Consider the following 17,384-nt stretch of genomic DNA (forward strand, 5'->3'; position numbering starts at 1 on the left):
AACATTATGAACAACCACGATATTACCTCTCTGTGTACCGGGTCAAACGGCTTCTGCTGTACCCTGCTTAACCTGCTTCAATTTACCTGCTTCTGCATTAAAAAAAGCAAAATGTTCGAATTTACACAGTATAAACTGATCCTAATTCTGCCTTTGAGGGTAACGGTTTTGATCATTGACCTCAGTTCAGATTGTATCCACTGAATCTCAGACCTTCTTCAATCAGTTTATTGAGAAGCTACCTGCTTCGTGTTATAGTGCTTACGCAGTCCTACTATTTTCTTATCTTTTTTAATCGACCTCATCATCTACTTAAGTTTCTGGGAATTTGTTAACAGTAACGAAAAAATTCTACGGTGCCGTGCTCTTGGATGATGTTGAAGCAAAAACATCAGAGCATGCATCAGACGCTCCTGTGGACTGCATTCTTACGTCGTTTGTGGTTACTCCTGCAATGGTTATCCTTGCTGCGAAAAAGCTGAAAAATGGAAACTCTCCAGGACCTGACGGTATACCGTCGGTTATGTTTTGTCGCTGTGCTGTTGATTTTACTGCACCACTCGCAGCCATTTTCACCCGCTCGCTCAACGATGGAGTTTTCCCCGAATTTGGAAGCAATCGTTCATGTTTCTCGTGTTCAAAGCCGGCCACAAAGGAAACGTAAGAAATTAGCGAGCCATAACAAGCTTATCTGCAGCGTCAAAGCTGTTCGAAATTATCGTCATTGATGTGATTCGTAGCCAGTCTATGAGTTACATCTCTAATGATCAGCACGGTTTCATGCCTGGGAGAACTGTTACCACGAATTTGTTGGACTTCACCAGCACCTGTATTACTGCAATTTAGAACAAAACTCAAGTTGATGTCATCTACACGCGGTTTTCGACAAAATCAATCACAATATACTGTTGGTCAAACTATCTCGTCTTGGATCTTCTTCGAGGCTGGTATCGTGGATTAGGTCTTACCTGACTGGTCGTAGACTTCGCGGTAAAGTAGATTCCTGTGTATCCTCGAGTTTCTGCGATTTAACCGGAGGGCCCCAAAGTAGCAACTTAGGTCCGCTGTTGTTTACACTATATTTCAACGACGTTGCTTCGAAATTGCGTCTGGGCTGCAAACTCTTTTACGCCGAAGATTTGAAAATATATTTGGTGAATCGTTCAATTGCAGACTGCCCCTGTTTGCAAAACCAGCTGAATCTATTCACAGCCTGGTGATCTCGCAACAAACTAATCGTGAGCGTACCAAAATGCTCCGCCATGACGTTTCATCGCTCAAAAAAACCGACCTTTTCTGGCCTTTATACAGAGTTTCGACGATTCTGCGCTTAATTTGGGATCATTTTCTATTTTTGCTTTTTCTAGCCTTTGGAAGGGGTTTTGGCCATTCTGAACTTAATTTGGGATCATTTTCTATTTTGGCCTTTTCTGGCCTTTAGAAGGGGTTTTCGGCGATTCTGAGCTTTATTTGGGATCATTTCCTATTTTGGCTTTTTCTGGCCTTTGGAAGGGGTTTTTGGCAATTCTGAGCTTAATTTGGGATCATTTTCTATTTTGGCTTTCTCTGGCCTTTAGAAGGGGTTTCCGGCGATTCTGAGCTTAATTTGGGATCATTTTCTATTTTGGCCTTTTCTGGCCATTAGAAGGGGTTTTTGGCGATTCTGAGCTTAATTTGGGATCATTTTCTATTTTGCCTTTTTTTGGCCTTTAGAAGGGGTTTCCGGCGATTCTGAGCTTAATTTGGGATCATTTTCTATTTTGGCTTTTTCTGGCCTTTACATGCACTTTTCAGCGATTCTGAGCTCAATTTGGGATCATTTTCTATTTTGACCTTTTCTGGCCTTTAGAAGGGGTTTTTGGCGATTCTGAGCTTAATTTGGAATCATTTTCTATTGTGGCTTTTCCTGGCCTTTAAAAGGGGTTTTGGCGATTCTGAGCTTAATTTGGGATCATTTTCCATTTGGGCCTTTGCAGGCCTTTAGAAGGGGTTTTGGCGATTCTGAGCTTAATTTGGGATCATTTTCTATTATGGCCTTTTCTGGCCTTTAGAAGGGGTTTTCGGCGATTCTGAGCTTAATTTTAGATCATTTTCTATTTTGGCCTTTAGAAGGGGTTTTTGGCGATTCTGAGCTTAATTTGGGATCATTTTCTGTTTTGGCCTTTAGAAGGGGTTTTTGGCGATTCTGAGCTTAATTTGGGATTATTTTCTATTGTGGCTTTTCCTGGCCTTTAAAAGTGGTTTTGTCGATTCTGAGCTTAATTTGGGATCATTTTCCATTTGGGCCTTTGCAGGCCTTTAGAAGGGGTTTTCGGCGATTCTGAGCTTAATTTGGGATCATTTTCTGTTTTGGCCTTTAGAAGGGGTTTTTGGCGATTCTGAGCTTAATTTGGGATTATTTTCGATTTTGGCTTTTTCTGGCCTTTAGAAGGGGTTTTGGCGATTCTGAGCTCAATTTGTGATCATTTTCTATTTTGGCCTTTTCTGGCCTTTGGAAGGGGTTTCCGGTGATTCTGAGCTTAATTTGGGATCATTTTCGATTTTGGCTTTTTCTGGCCTTTAGATGCACTTTTCAGCGATTCTGAGCTCAATTTGGGATCATTTTCTATTTTGACCTTTTCTGGTCTTTAGAAGGGGTTTTTGGCGATTCTGAGCTTAATTTGGAATCATTTTCTATTGTGGCTTTTCCTGGCCTTTAAAAGGGGTTTTCGGCGATTCTGAGCTTAATTTGGGATCATTTTCCATTTGGGCCTTCGCAGGCCTTTAGAAGGGGTTTTGGCGATTCTGAGCTTAATTTGGGATCATTTTCTATTTTGGCCTTTTCTGGCCTTTAGAAGGGGTTTTCGGCGATTCTGAGCTTAATTTGAGATCATTTTCTATTTTGGCCTTTAGAAGGGGTTTTTGGCGATTCTGAGCTTAATTTGGGATCATTTTCTGTTTTGGCCTTTAGAAGGGGTTTTTGGCGATTCTGAACTTAATTTGGGATTATTTTCGATTTTGGCTTTTTCTGGCCTTTAGAAGGGGTTTTGGCGATTCTGAGCTCAATTTGGGATCATTTTCTATTTTGGCCTTTTCTGGCCTTTAGAAGGGGTTTCCGGCGATTCTGAGCTTAATTTGGGATCATTTTCTATTTTGGCTTTTTCTGGCCTTTAGAAGGGGTTTCCGGCGATTCTGAGCTCAATTTGGGATCATTTTCTATTTTGGCTTTTTCTGGCCTTTAGAAGCACTTTTCAGCGATTCTGAGCTCAATTTGGGATCATTTTCTATTTTGACCTTTCCTGGCCTTTAGAAGAGGTTTTTGGCGATTCTGAGCTTAATTTGGAATCATTTTCTTTTGTGGCTTTTTCTGGCCTTTAGAAGGGGTTTTGGCGATTCTGAGCTCAATTTGGGATCATTTTCTATTTGGGCCTTTGCAGGCTTTTAAAAGGGGTTTTCGGCGATTCTGAGCTTAATTTGGGATCATTTTCTATTTGGGCTTTTTCTGGCCTTTAGAAGGGGTTTTCGGCGCTTCTGAGCTTAATTTGAGAACATTTGCTATTTTGGCCTTTAGAAGGGGTTTTTTGCGATTCTGAGCTTAATTTTAGATCATTTTCTATTTTGGCCTTTTCTGGCCATTAGAAGGGGTTTTCGGCGATTCTGAGCTCAATTTGAGATCATTTTCTATTTTGGCCTTTGGAAGGGGTTTTTGGCGATTCTGAGCTTAATTTGGGATCATTTTCTATTTTGGCCTTTTCTGGCCTTTAGAAGGGGTTTTTGGCGATTCTGAGCTTAATTTGGGATCATTTTCTATTTGGGCCTTTTCTGGCCTTTAGAAGGGGTTTTCGGCGATTCTGAGCTTAATTTGGGATCATTTTCTATTTGGGCCTTTTCTGGCCTTTAGAAGGGGTTTACGGCGATTCTGAGCTTAATTTGAGATCATTTTCTATTTTGGCCTTTGGAAGGGGTTTTTGGCGATTCTGAGCTTAATTTGGGATCATTTTCTATTTTGGCCTTTCCTGGCCTTTAGAAGGGGTTTTTGGCGATTCTGAGCTCAATTTGGGATCATTTTCTATTTTGGCTTTTTCTAGCCTTTAGAAGGGGTTTTTGGCGATTCTGAGCTTAATTTGGAATCATTTTCTGTTTTGGCCTTTAGAAGGGGTTTTTAGCGATTCTGAGCTTAATTTGGGATCATATTCGATTTTGGCTTTTTCTGGCCTTTAGAAGGAGTTTTGGCGCTTCTGAGCTCAATTTGGGATCATTTTCTATTTTGGCCTTTTCTGGCCTTTAGAAGGGGTTTTTGGCAATTCTGAGCCTAATTTGGGATCATTCTCTTTTTTGGCTTTTTCTGGCCTTTAGGAGGGGTTTCCGGCGATTCTGAGCTTAATTTGGAATCATTTTCTATTTGGGCCTTTGCAGGCTTTTAGAAGGGGTTTTCGGCGATTCTGAGCTTAATTTGGGATCATTTTCTATTTGGGCCTTTTCTGGCCTTTAGAAGGGGCTTTCGGCGATTCTGAGCTTAATTTGAGATCATTTGCTATTTTGGCCTTTAGAAGGGGTTTTTGGCGATTCTGAGCTTAATTTTAGATCATTTTCTATTTTGGCCTTTTCTGGCCATTAGAAGGGGTTTTCGGCGATTCTGAGCTCAATTTGAGATCATTTTCTATTTTGGCCTTTGGAAGGGGTTTTTGGCGATTCTGAGCTTAATTTGGGATCATTTTCTATTGTGGCCTTTCCTGGCCTTTAGAAGGGGTTTTTGGCGATTCTTAGCTCAATTTGGGATCATTTTCTATTTTGGCCTTTTCTAGCCTTTAGAAGGGGTTTTTGGCGATTCTGAGCTTAATTTGGGATCATTTTCTGTTTTGGCCTTTAGAAGGGGTTTATGGCGATTTAGAGCTTAATTTGGGATCATTTTCTATTTTGGCCTTTTGTGGCCTTTAGAAGGGGTTTTTGGCAATTCTGAGCTTAATTTGGGATCATTCTCTTTTTTGGCTTTTTCTGGCCTTTAGAAGGGGTTTCCGGCGATTCTGAGCTTAATTTGGAATCATTTTCCATTTGGGCCTTTGCAGGCCTTTAGAAGGGGTTTTCGGCGATTCTGAGCCTAATTTGGGATCATTTCCTACTTAGGCCTTTCCTGGCCTTTAGAAGGGGTTTTTGGCGATTCTGAGCTTAATTTGGGATCATTTTCTATTTTGGCTTTTTCTGGCCTTTAGAAGCACTTTTAAGCGATTCTGAGCTCAATTTGGGATCATTTTCTTTTTTGACCTTTTCTGGCCTTTAGAAGGGGTTTTTGGCGATTCTGAGCTTAATTTGGAATCATTTTCTATTGTGGCTTTTCCTGGCCTTTAGAAGGGGTTTTGGCGATTCTGAGCTTAATTTGGGATCATTTTCCATTTGGGCCTTTGCAGGCCTTTAGAAGGGGTTTTGGCGATTCTGAGCTTAATTTAGGATCATTTTCTATTATGGCCTTTTCTGGCCTTTAGAAGGGGTTTTCGGCGATTCTGAGCTTAATTTGAGATCATTTTCTATTTTGGCCTTTAGAAGGGGTTTTTGGCGATTCTGAGCTTAATTTGGGATCATTTTCTGTTTTGGCCTTTAGAAGGGGTTTTTGGCGATTCTGAGCTTAATTTGGGATTATTTTCTATTGTGGCTTTTCCTGGCCTTTAAAAGTGGTTTTGTCGATTCTGAGCTTAATTTGGGATCATTTTCCATTTGGGCCTTTGCAGGCCTTTAGAAGGGGTTTTCGGCGATTCTGAGCTTAATTTGGGATCATTTTCTGTTTTGGCCTTTAGAAGGGGTTTTTGGCGATTCTGAGCTTAATTTGGGATTATTTTCGATTTTGGCTTTTTCTGGCCTTTAGAAAGGGTTTTGGCGATTCTGAGCTCAATTTGTGATCATTTTCTATTTTGGCCTTTTCTGGCCTTTGGAAGGGGTTTCCGGCGATTCTGAGCTTAATTTGGGATCATTTTCGATTTTGGCTTTTTCTGGCCTTTAGATGCACTTTTCAGCGATTCTGAGCTCAATTTGGGATCATTTTCTATTTTGACCTTTTCTGGTCTTTAGAAGGGGTTTTTGGCGATTCTGAGCTTAATTTGGAATCATTTTCTATTGTGGCTTTTCCTGGCCTTTAAAAGGGGTTTTGGCGATTCTGAGCTTAATTTGGGATCATTTTCCATTTGGGCCTTTGCAGGCCTTTAGAAGGGGTTTTGGCGATTCTGAGCTTAATTTGGGATCATTTTCTATTTTGGCCTTTTCTGGCCTTTAGAAGGGGTTTTCGGCGATTCTGAGCTTAATTTGAGATCATTTTCTATTTTGGCCTTTAGAAGGGGTTTTTGGCGATTCTGAGCTTAATTTGGGATCATTTTCTGTTTTGGCCTTTAGAAGGGGTTTTTGGCGATTCTGAGCTTAATTTGGGATTATTTTCTATTGTGGCTTTTCCTGGCCTTTAAAAGTGGTTTTGTCGATTCTGAGCTTAATTTGGGATCATTTTCCATTTGGGCCTTTGCAGGCCTTTAGAAGGGGTTTTCGGCGATTCTGAGCTTAATTTGGGATCATTTTCTGTTTTGGCCTTTAGAAGGGGTTTTTGGCGATTCTGAGCTTAATTTGGGATCATTTTCGATTTTGGCTTTTTCTGGCCTTTAGATGCACTTTTCAGCGATTCTGAGCTCAATTTGGGATCATTTTCTATTTTGACCTTTTCTGGTCTTTAGAAGGGGTTTTTGGCGATTCTGAGCTTAATTTGGAATCATTTTCTATTGTGGCTTTTCCTGGCCTTTAAAAGGGGTTTTCGGCGATTCTGAGCTTAATTTGGGATCATTTTCCATTTGGGCCTTCGCAGGCCTTTAGAAGGGGTTTTGGCGATTCTGAGCTTAATTTGGGATCATTTTCTATTTTGGCCTTTTCTGGCCTTTAGAAGGGGTTTTCGGCGATTCTGAGCTTAATTTGAGATCATTTTCTATTTTGGCCTTTAGAAGGGGTTTTTGGCGATTCTGAGCTTAATTTGGGATCATTTTCTGTTTTGGCCTTTAGAAGGGGTTTTTGGCGATTCTGAACTTAATTTGGGATTATTTTCGATTTTGGCTTTTTCTGGCCTTTAGAAGGGGTTTTGGCGATTCTGAGCTCAATTTGGGATCATTTTCTATTTTGGCCTTTTCTGGCCTTTAGAAGGGGTTTCCGGCGATTCTGAGCTTAATTTGGGATCATTTTCTATTTTGGCTTTTTCTGGCCTTTAGAAGGGGTTTCCGGCGATTCTGAGCTTAATTTGGGATCATTTTCTATTTTGGCTTTTTCTGGCCTTTAGAAGCACTTTTCAGCGATTCTGAGCTCAATTTGGGATCATTTTCTATTTTGACCTTTTCTGGCCTTTAGAAGAGGTTTTTGGCGATTCTGAGCTTAATTTGGAATCATTTTCTTTTGTGGCTTTTTCTGGCCTTTAGAAGGGGTTTTGGCGATTCTGAGCTCAATTTGGGATCATTTTCTATTTGGGCCTTTGCAGGCTTTTAAAAGGGGTTTTCGGCGATTCTGAGCTTAATTTGGGATCATTTTCTATTTGGGCCTTTTCTGGCCTTTAGAAGGGGTTTTCGGCGCTTCTGAGCTTAATTTGAGAACATTTGCTATTTTGGCCTTTAGAAGGGGTTTTTTGCGATTCTGAGCTTAATTTTAGATCATTTTCTATTTTGGCCTTTTCTGGCCATTAGAAGGGGTTTTCGGCGATTCTGAGCTCAATTTGAGATCATTTTCTATTTTGGCCTTTGGAAGGGGTTTTTGGCGATTCTGAGCTTAATTTGGGATCATTTTCTATTTTGGCCTTTTCTGGCCTTTAGAAGGGGTTTTTGGCGATTCTGAGCTTAATTTGGGATCATTTTCTATTTGGGCCTTTTCTGGCCTTTAGAAGGGGTTTTCGGCGATTCTGAGCTTAATTTGAGATCATTTTCTATTTTGGCCTTTGGAAGGGGTTTTTGGCGATTCTGAGCTTAATTTGGGATCATTTTCTATTTTGGCCTTTCCTGGCCTTTAGAAGGGGTTTTTGGCGATTCTGAGCTCAATTTGGGATCATTTTCTATTTTGGCCTTTTCTAGCCTTTAGAAGGGGTTTTTGGCGATTCTGAGCTTAATTTGGAATCATTTTCTGTTTTGGCCTTTAGAAGGGGTTTTTGGCGATTCTGAGCTTAATTTGGGATTATTTTCTATTGTGGCTTTTCCTGGCCTTTAAAAGTGGTTTTGTCGATTCTGAGCTTAATTTGGGATCATTTTCCATTTGGGCCTTTGCAGGCCTTTAGAAGGGGTTTTCGGCGATTCTGAGCTTAATTTGGGATCATTTTCTGTTTTGGCCTTTAGAAGGGGTTTTTGGCGATTCTGAGCTTAATTTGGGATTATTTTCGATTTTGGCTTTTTCTGGCCTTTAGAAAGGGTTTTGGCGATTCTGAGCTCAATTTGTGATCATTTTCTATTTTGGCCTTTTCTGGCCTTTGGAAGGGGTTTCCGGCGATTCTGAGCTTAATTTGGGATCATTTTCGATTTTGGCTTTTTCTGGCCTTTAGATGCACTTTTCAGCGATTCTGAGCTCAATTTGGGATCATTTTCTATTTTGACCTTTTCTGGTCTTTAGAAGGGGTTTTTGGCGATTCTGAGCTTAATTTGGAATCATTTTCTATTGTGGCTTTTCCTGGCCTTTAAAAGGGGTTTTGGCGATTCTGAGCTTAATTTGGGATCATTTTCCATTTGGGCCTTTGCAGGCCTTTAGAAGGGGTTTTGGCGATTCTGAGCTTAATTTGGGATCATTTTCTATTATGGCCTTTTCTGGCCTTTAGAAGGGGTTTTCGGCGATTCTGAGCTTAATTTGAGATCATTTTCTATTTTGGCCTTTAGAAGGGGTTTTTGGCGATTCTGAGCTTAATTTGGGATCATTTTCTGTTTTGGCCTTTAGAAGGGGTTTTTGGCGATTCTGAGCTTAATTTGGGATTATTTTCTATTGTGGCTTTTCCTGGCCTTTAAAAGTGGTTTTGTCGATTCTGAGCTTAATTTGGGATCATTTTCCATTTGGGCCTTTGCAGGCCTTTAGAAGGGGTTTTCGGCGATTCTGAGCTTAATTTGGGATCATTTTCTGTTTTGGCCTTTAGAAGGGGTTTTTGGCGATTCTGAGCTTAATTTGGGATTATTTTCGATTTTGGCTTTTTCTGGCCTTTAGAAGGGGTTTTGGCGATTCTGAGCTCAATTTGTGATCATTTTCTATTCTGGCCTTTTCTGGCCTTTGGAAGGGGTTTCCGGCGATTCTGAGCTTAATTTGGGATCATTTTCGATTTTGGCTTTTTCTGGCCTTTAGATGCACTTTTCAGCGATTCTGAGCTCAATTTGGGATCATTTTCTATTTTGACCTTTTCTGGTCTTTAGAAGGGGTTTTTGGCGATTCTGAGCTTAATTTGGAATCATTTTCTATTGTGGCTTTTCCTGGCCTTTAAAAGGGGTTTTCGGCGATTCTGAGCTTAATTTGGGATCATTTTCCATTTGGGCCTTCGCAGGCCTTTAGAAGGGGTTTTGGCGATTCTGAGCTTAATTTGGGATCATTTTCTATTTTGGCCTTTTCTGGCCTTTAGAAGGGGTTTTCGGCGATTCTGAGCTTAATTTGAGATCATTTTCTATTTTGGCCTTTAGAAGGGGTTTTTGGCGATTCTGAGCTTAATTTGGGATCATTTTCTGTTTTGGCCTTTAGAAGGGGTTTTTGGCGATTCTGAACTTAATTTGGGATTATTTTCGATTTTGGCTTTTTCTGGCCTTTAGAAGGGGTTTTGGCGATTCTGAGCTCAATTTGGGATCATTTTCTATTTTGGCCTTTTCTGGCCTTTAGAAGGGGTTTCCGGCGATTCTGAGCTTAATTTGGGATCATTTTCTATTTTGGCTTTTTCTGGCCTTTAGAAGGGGTTTCCGGCGATTCTGAGCTTAATTTGGGATCATTTTCTATTTTGGCTTTTTCTGGCCTTTAGAAGCACTTTTCAGCGATTCTGAGCTCAATTTGGGATCATTTTCTATTTTGACCTTTTCTGGCCTTTAGAAGAGGTTTTTGGCGATTCTGAGCTTAATTTGGAATCATTTTCTTTTGTGGCTTTTTCTGGCCTTTAGAAGGGGTTTTGGCGATTCTGAGCTCAATTTGGGATCATTTTCTATTTGGGCCTTTGCAGGCTTTTAAAAGGGGTTTTCGGCGATTCTGAGCTTAATTTGGGATCATTTTCTATTTGGGCCTTTTCTGGCCTTTAGAAGGGGTTTTCGGCGCTTCTGAGCTTAATTTGAGAACATTTGCTATTTTGGCCTTTAGAAGGGGTTTTTTGCGATTCTGAGCTTAATTTTAGATCATTTTCTATTTTGGCCTTTTCTGGCCATTAGAAGGGGTTTTCGGCGATTCTGAGCTCAATTTGAGATCATTTTCTATTTTGGCCTTTGGAAGGGGTTTTTGGCGATTCTGAGCTTAATTTGGGATCATTTTCTATTTTGGCCTTTTCTGGCCTTTAGAAGGGGTTTTTGGCGATTCTGAGCTTAATTTGGGATCATTTTCTATTTGGGCCTTTTCTGGCCTTTAGAAGGGGTTTTCGGCGATTCTGAGCTTAATTTGAGATCATTTTCTATTTTGGCCTTTGGAAGGGGTTTTTGGCGATTCTGAGCTTAATTTGGGATCATTTTCTATTTTGGCCTTTCCTGGCCTTTAGAAGGGGTTTTTGGCGATTCTGAGCTCAATTTGGGATCATTTTCTATTTTGGCCTTTTCTAGCCTTTAGAAGGGGTTTTTGGCGATTCTGAGCTTAATTTGGAATCATTTTCTGTTTTGGCCTTTGGAAGGGGTTTTTGGCGATTCTGAGCTTAATTTGGGATCATTTTCTATTTTGGCCTTTTCTGGCCTTTAGAAGGGGTTTTTGGCGATTCTGAGCTTAATTTGGGATCATTTTCTATTTGGGCCTTTTCTGGCCTTTAGAAGGGGTTTACGGCGATTCTGAGCTTAATTTGAGATCATTTTCTATTTTGGCCTTTGGAAGGGGTTTTTGGCGATTCTGAGCTTAATTTGGGATCATTTTCTATTTTGGCCTTTCCTGGCCTTTAGAAGGGGTTTTTGGCGATTCTGAGCTCAATTTGGGATCATTTTCTATTTTGGCCTTTTCTAGCCTTTAGAAGGGGTTTTTGGCGATTCTGAGCTTAATTTGGAATCATTTTCTGTTTTGGCCTTTAGAAGGGGTTTTTAGCGATTCTGAGCTTAATTTGGGATCATATTCGATTTTGGCTTTTTCTGGCCTTTAGAAGTAGTTTTGGCGCTTCTGAGCTCAATTTGGGATCATTTTCTATTTTGGCCTTTTCTGGCCTTTAGAAGGGGTTTTTGGCAATTCTGAGCTTAATTTGGGATCATTCTCTTTTTTGGCTTTTTCTGGCCTTTAGGAGGGGTTTCCGGCGATTCTGAGCTTAATTTGGAATCATTTTCTATTTGGGCCTTTTTGGCCTTTAGAAGGGGTTTTCGGCGATTCTGAGCTTAATTTGGGATCATTTTCTATTTGGGCCTTTTCTGGCCTTTAGAAGGGGCTTTCGGCGATTCTGAGCTTAATTTGAGATCATTTGCTATTTTGGCCTTTAGAAGGGGTTTTTGGCGATTCTGAGCTTAATTTTAGATCATTTTCTATTTTGGCCTTTTCTGGCCATTAGAAGGGGTTTTCGGCGATTCTGAGCTCAATTTGAGATCATTTTCTATTTTGGCCTTTGGAAGGGGTTTTTGGCGATTCTGAGCTTAATTTGGGATCATTTTCTATTGTGGCCTTTCCTGGCCTTTAGAAGGGGTTTTTGGCGATTCTTAGCTCAATTTGGGATCATTTTCTATTTTGGCCTTTTCTAGCCTTTAGAAGGGGTTTTTGGCGATTCTGAGCTTAATTTGGGATCATTTTCTGTTTTGGCCTTTAGAAGGGGTTTATGGCGATTTAGAGCTTAATTTGGGATCATTTTCTATTTTGGCCTTTTGTGGCCTTTAGAAGGGGTTTTTGGCAATTCTGAGCTTAATTTGGGATCATTCTCTTTTTTGGCTTTTTCTGGCCTTTAGAAGGGGTTTCCGGCGATTCTGAGCTTAATTTGGAATCATTTTCCATTTGGGCCTTTGCAGGCCTTTAGAAGGGGTTTTCGGCGATTCTGAGCCTAATTTGGGATCATTTCCTACTTAGGCCTTTCCTGGCCTTTAGAAGGGGTTTTTGGCGATTCTGAGCTTAATTTGGGATCATTTTCTATTTTGGCTTTTTCTGGCCTTTAGAAGCACTTTTCAGCGATTCTGAGCTCAATTTGGGATCATTTTCTTTTTTGACCTTTTCTGGCCTTTAGAAGGGGTTTTTGGCGATTCTGAGCTTAATTTGGAATCATTTTCTATTGTGGCTTTTCCTGGCCTTTAGAAGGGGTTTTGGCGATTCTGAGCTCAATTTAGGATCATATTCTATTTGGGCCTTTGCAGGCCTTTAGAAGGGGTTTTCGGCGATTCTGTGCTCAATTTGGGATCATTTTCTATTTTGGCTTTTTCTGGCCTTTAGAAGCACTTTTCAGCGATTCCGTGCTCAATTTGGGATCATTTTTATTTTGGCTTTTTCTGGCCTTTAGAAACACTTTTCGGCGATTCTTAGCTCAATTTGGAATCATTTTCTATTTTGGCCTTTTCTAGCCTTTATAAAGGGTTTTTGGCGATTCTGAGCTCAATTTGGGATCATTCTCTATTTTGACCTTTTCTGGCCTTTAGAAGGGGTTTTTGGCGATTCTGAGCTTAATTTGGGATCATTTTCTATTATGGCCTTTAGAAGGGGTTTTTGGCGATTCTGAGCTTAATTTGGGATCATTTTCTATTTTGGCTTTTTCTGGCCTTTAGAAGGGGCTTATGGCGATTTAGAGCTTAATTTGGGATTATTTTCTATTTTGGTCTTTCCTGGCCTTTAGAAGGGGTTTTCGGCGATTCTGTGTTTAATTTGGGATCATTTTCTATTTTGGCTTTTTCTGGCCTTTAGAAGTGGTTTTGGCGATTCTGAGCTTAATTTGGGATCATTTTCTATTTTGGCCTTTAGAAGGGGTTTTTGGCGATTCTGAGCTTAATTTGGGATCATTTTCTATTTTGGCTTTTTCTGGCCTTTAGAAGGGGTTTCCGGCGATTCTGAGCTCAATTTGGGATCATTTTCTATTATGGCCTTTTCTAGCCTTTAGAAGGGGTTTTTGGCGATTCTGAGCTTAATTTGGGATCATTTTCTATTTTGCCTTTTCTGGCCTCTTTAGGAGGGTTTTTTGGCGATTTTGAGGTTAATTTGGGATCATTTTCTATTTTGGCTTTTTCTGGCCTTTAGAAGCACTTTTCGGCGATTCTGAACTCAATTTGGGATCATTTTCTATTTTGGCCTTTTCTGGCCTTTAGAAAGGGGTTTTTGGCGATTCTGAGCTTAATTTGGGATCATTTTCTATTTTGACTTTTTCTGGCCTTTAGTCACGTTACTACCAGAGTGATAATTCATATGGGTGACTGTTCACGTTCAGGAAAACTCTGTGATTGTGAGAGTTTTCTGCATAAACATTCTCAAATTATGATCTAAAATCGATTCTGTTTGTTTTGATTTTCTTTTATTTATAAGTCAAATATTCAGTACGACTTACTAAACCGACGGCAAGGCACATCTAAAACGTCTCTAACAACACACCAACACTAGCGGGAAATTGCGTTAGTTGGTTCTCCCCCTCCCAGCCCTTCCTTTTCTGGCCTAGAGTAGCATGTGTACAAAGCGGCAGTAGGTTTCTACAATATGTCGCCGCACAGCATAAAACGCACCGAATATGTGTGTGATCTGTGAGCCCAGCTGTATCGCCACGGAACGAAGCCCGATGCAGCGGTGGCGCTGTGGGCTGTGTGTGGGGATGTTACACATCAAAGAAGTGCGCGTCGAACGGGACTACAAACCGTGTGCATGTGTGTGAAGGCGAGAGAAGGACCACTGTTCACTTTGTCCGCAGCCCCGAGCAGCGACGGTGAGAGCATGGTAGAGTGAGAAATAGGTACATAAAAACAGAGATAGCATCGCATTGCCCGCAAAATATTCCGTGAGTGGGGAGAGTAGGCGTTTCCAGAGGCGTATTCCTCCCTGATGATGCTGATGCTGTGTTTGGTGGCGGCAGCATGCGGCTACGGCCGTAAGGCTGGTCGAAATTGGTCTGTGTGTGAGTCTTTGGCATTGATACTGCTTTAAGGGGTATATGTGCCTCAGAGTGCCACTGCCACTGCTGTCGGTTTTTTCTCCTACTGGCGTCTGTCCAGGATCCGGACTTCGGTGTATGGCAGTGTTTGCTGATGTATACAAGCAGCACATGTTGGATGCAGAGAAAAAATTTTACAGGCGCCGAATACCCTGGAGCATCACCCGTAACCCACCAGTTTCAATCTGTCGATTGCGCAGACCAATTCCAGTGCGCTCTCCTTTTACGACGGGCCCTCGGATTTTAGCTTTTTTTTTCTCACTCTCTCTCTATCCCTCTGCCGTGCGTGAGTGTGTGTATTTAGCTCTCGGGCAAGCCACTTGTAGCCTCTTGATGCTTCTTGTATAGTAGCCAGGTTCATCAAGCGCGCGCGAATTTCTACCACTGCCAACTGTTGTTGGACTCTGCGTTTGTCAGTGATAATCGCTACCGCTGCTGCCGTGGATGCTCTAGCAAAACTGAACTGCACCGAGTTCGCGAATCGTTTACAACCTGCCGACGATCGTTCGTTAACTTCGCGAGTTGAACGCGCGAGTGTGTACATTGGAGCCCACGAATTCCGGTAGGCTTTTCGTGACCCACAGTCCAATAAATCGACAGCCGTGGACCATATCAGACCGCTTTGATCTGTTCTAACGCAATAGGATAAACCGCAATGAATGCCAACAAGTGTGGTTTTATAGAAACTGGCGAACTTTTCCGCCAATAGTCTCTAAATGTTGGCCAGTGTATTCTGAACAAAGTGTAATGAATCGTGACCGGGTTAAATTTTACTTGAACTAATCCAGTCGTGAGAAGCAAACAAAAGTCAAAAAAAAAAGAAACATTGACTCATAAACAGCCGAACCCAACTGTAGTTAGATTAATTCAACCGCTGTGTCGTCAACCCGGATCGCCCCCTGACTGGTTATTGTTCATAACCGCCGCAAATACTCGCTCCGCGCACGAAAACTCGCCCAATTCTGCCGAAGCACTGTGTGATAACTGTAGAGTCTCGTTAATTTAAGTCGTAATCGCCTTCTAGCAAATCACCGGCTGCTCTCCTAGTGCGTAAAAAGTGTCAGTGTATGTGCATTTCTATCGTAATCCTGCGATTCGAAGATAAAACAGCACAGCTTAGTGCTCCGTTCAGGCTCCGACACAAAGGCTCGTAGTTTTAAATTAGTTTATTTTGCAAAAATTTGTGATACTTGAATGTGCCTTTCGGAAAAAAAAGTTTAACCGAAAAAAGTTTGCCCAAACGAACCCCGCGCACAGTGAGCCGAAGAAAGTTGTAGCCAATCTTAGTAATCCCACCTGCTTTGTCTGTCTACCTGCCCCGTGTATCGGACGTTCCGTAGATTCCGGTTCCGTGGATTACTGCTGCTTGAAACTGTACTGTGCGAACTGTGTTGTGCTAGTGATTCCCGGAGAATTTTTCTGCAGTAACGGTCAGCCGCGACCTGAAAGGCAGTCCAAAGGTGATCCCCGACATGATTATGGTATGATGAAAGTGATGCTTCCTATCGTTGCTTTATTTTGTGTGTGTACAAACGCCAGTACTCATTCTTAACCAAAAAAACAGTCAAATAGTTGATTGTTTTCGATAACTATTGTGGGAGCCTCGCATCACGTACATTGAAGCAAAAGTCTTTTTTGAAATCTTTTAGTGGTTAAATTTTATTGATTGATATTTAGGATTTTATTTCGAGTCAATACTGATCAACAAACGCAAATTTGAAGAAGTGAGTGGCTGGTTACAACTCGCGACATCGTAATCAAACCTTGTTTCCAGCACGTTTCCTCAAAATAAAAATTACCTTTAAAACATCTCTTGGGTCAACACTAATTACCACAGCATTTATATCCATATTTATTGATTTTATTGCAGTTTTACCCATAACTATGTATACACCAGCATTCCATTTATTTATTGCCAACTATTTTTCAAAATATCAATCATTCGCGCAATCATCATCATCATCTAAGTGTCATACAAGTGTCATTAAGAATTTGCCTGCTACAGATCATAGTTTCAAAATGTTGGCCTAGAGCGGGGGCCTAGTGTGGTTGGTAACGTCTCCGCCAACCACGCTCGACGCCTGGGTTCGAATCCCACCGCCGACATAGGTGTCGATGGTTGTGAGGTGGCGTGATCCACTCACAACCAACCCAACTGGTCTAGATTCAATCCTAGCCGACACCGGGAGATTTTCTGAGGCGAAAAATCTCTGGGATCACGCCTTCCATCGCATGAGGAAGTAAAGCCGTTGGCGCCAGTCCGTTAATAAACGGGTCGTGAGTTAGGGTCCTGGGTGTGGAGTCGCCTCCCTGGGCGTCGGTGATTGGCCACAACAGTGGCGGAACTAGACCGACGGAAAATAAGCGAGAATAAAAAAAAAAAAAAAAAAAAAAAATGTTGGCCAGTCATCTCGGCTTATATTAGCACATTCTCTGATTCTAAGGCAAGGTATTTGTTTAAAATAATAAACTTGCTAATTTAGATCCATCAAAAAACTGTTGTTCTGGTCATGAGTAAGTACCAAGAGCACAAGTGAATTTCACTATTTCGATCTTTATGCAATTTGGTGAACAAGAAAAAATATACTTTCAACTCACTCGGTTAACAACACGCAGTTGAATTGCACCAATACCATTACAACCTTTATTAATGAAATGAAGTCCCGTACTCGATGGTAATAAGAACGGTAGCATAATATTGATTATTTTGCTGAACATGGTGAGGCCAATTATCAATAAACGCGATGTACCCAGCTGGTATACATAGTACTTATTGATAATTGCCTCTGCAACAATGTTGCTACGAAATTTTTCCTCATATCTCCGTAACTAGCGCTTTGCAATAAATCGTAAGTTTATTGGGGTACAACTGCGTACGACTTTTCAATGTCAGAAAGCATACAATCATTTTAAATTTTTAAAATAAAAATACCTTTCAGGGTCTCAACTTTTATTTTTCTTTGTTTAGCGTCAAATCTCAGTTTCATTAACCAAAACAAAGTTGAAGGTTAAAGGGCATAAAAATATTTACACCTTGCGACATCAAAAGTCAGTTTTGTTTCATGCATCCCTTAATTTGTATTTCGATACAGTATTTAAGAACACAATGGAGTATGTTTTTGTTTAGTGTTATCCAATATTTGTGCAACAAATCCTAAATTAACGGATTCAATGAAAA

General features: G+C 40.9%; 1 protein-coding gene across 6 annotated transcripts in view; it reads left to right on the top strand.

The window, feature by feature from the left end:
• Nucleotides 1-17,384, top strand: part of LOC129721016 (transcription factor AP-2-epsilon) — a 343,755-nt gene that overhangs the window by 157,875 nt on the left and 168,496 nt on the right. For 4 of the 6 annotated variants that reach the window (XM_055673040.1, XM_055673039.1, XM_055673044.1 and 1 more), the window contains exon 1: nucleotides 14,424-15,687. The exons of 1 other annotated variant lie outside the window; for it this stretch is intronic. Coding sequence is in view for 2 of the 5 variants with exons in the window: in XM_055673044.1 (XP_055529019.1) it covers nucleotides 15,679-15,687 (9 nt within the window). In the remaining 3 variants the exon portion in view is untranslated. Of the gene's footprint in view, nucleotides 1-14,423; nucleotides 15,688-17,384 lie in introns of those variants that run through there. One more of the 6 variants, XM_055673041.1, reaches the window with a different exon arrangement.

The sequence above is a fragment of the Wyeomyia smithii genome, chromosome 2 (assembly GCF_029784165.1).
Source record: "Wyeomyia smithii strain HCP4-BCI-WySm-NY-G18 chromosome 2, ASM2978416v1, whole genome shotgun sequence".
NCBI classification, from domain to species: Eukaryota; Metazoa; Arthropoda; class Insecta; order Diptera; family Culicidae; genus Wyeomyia; species Wyeomyia smithii.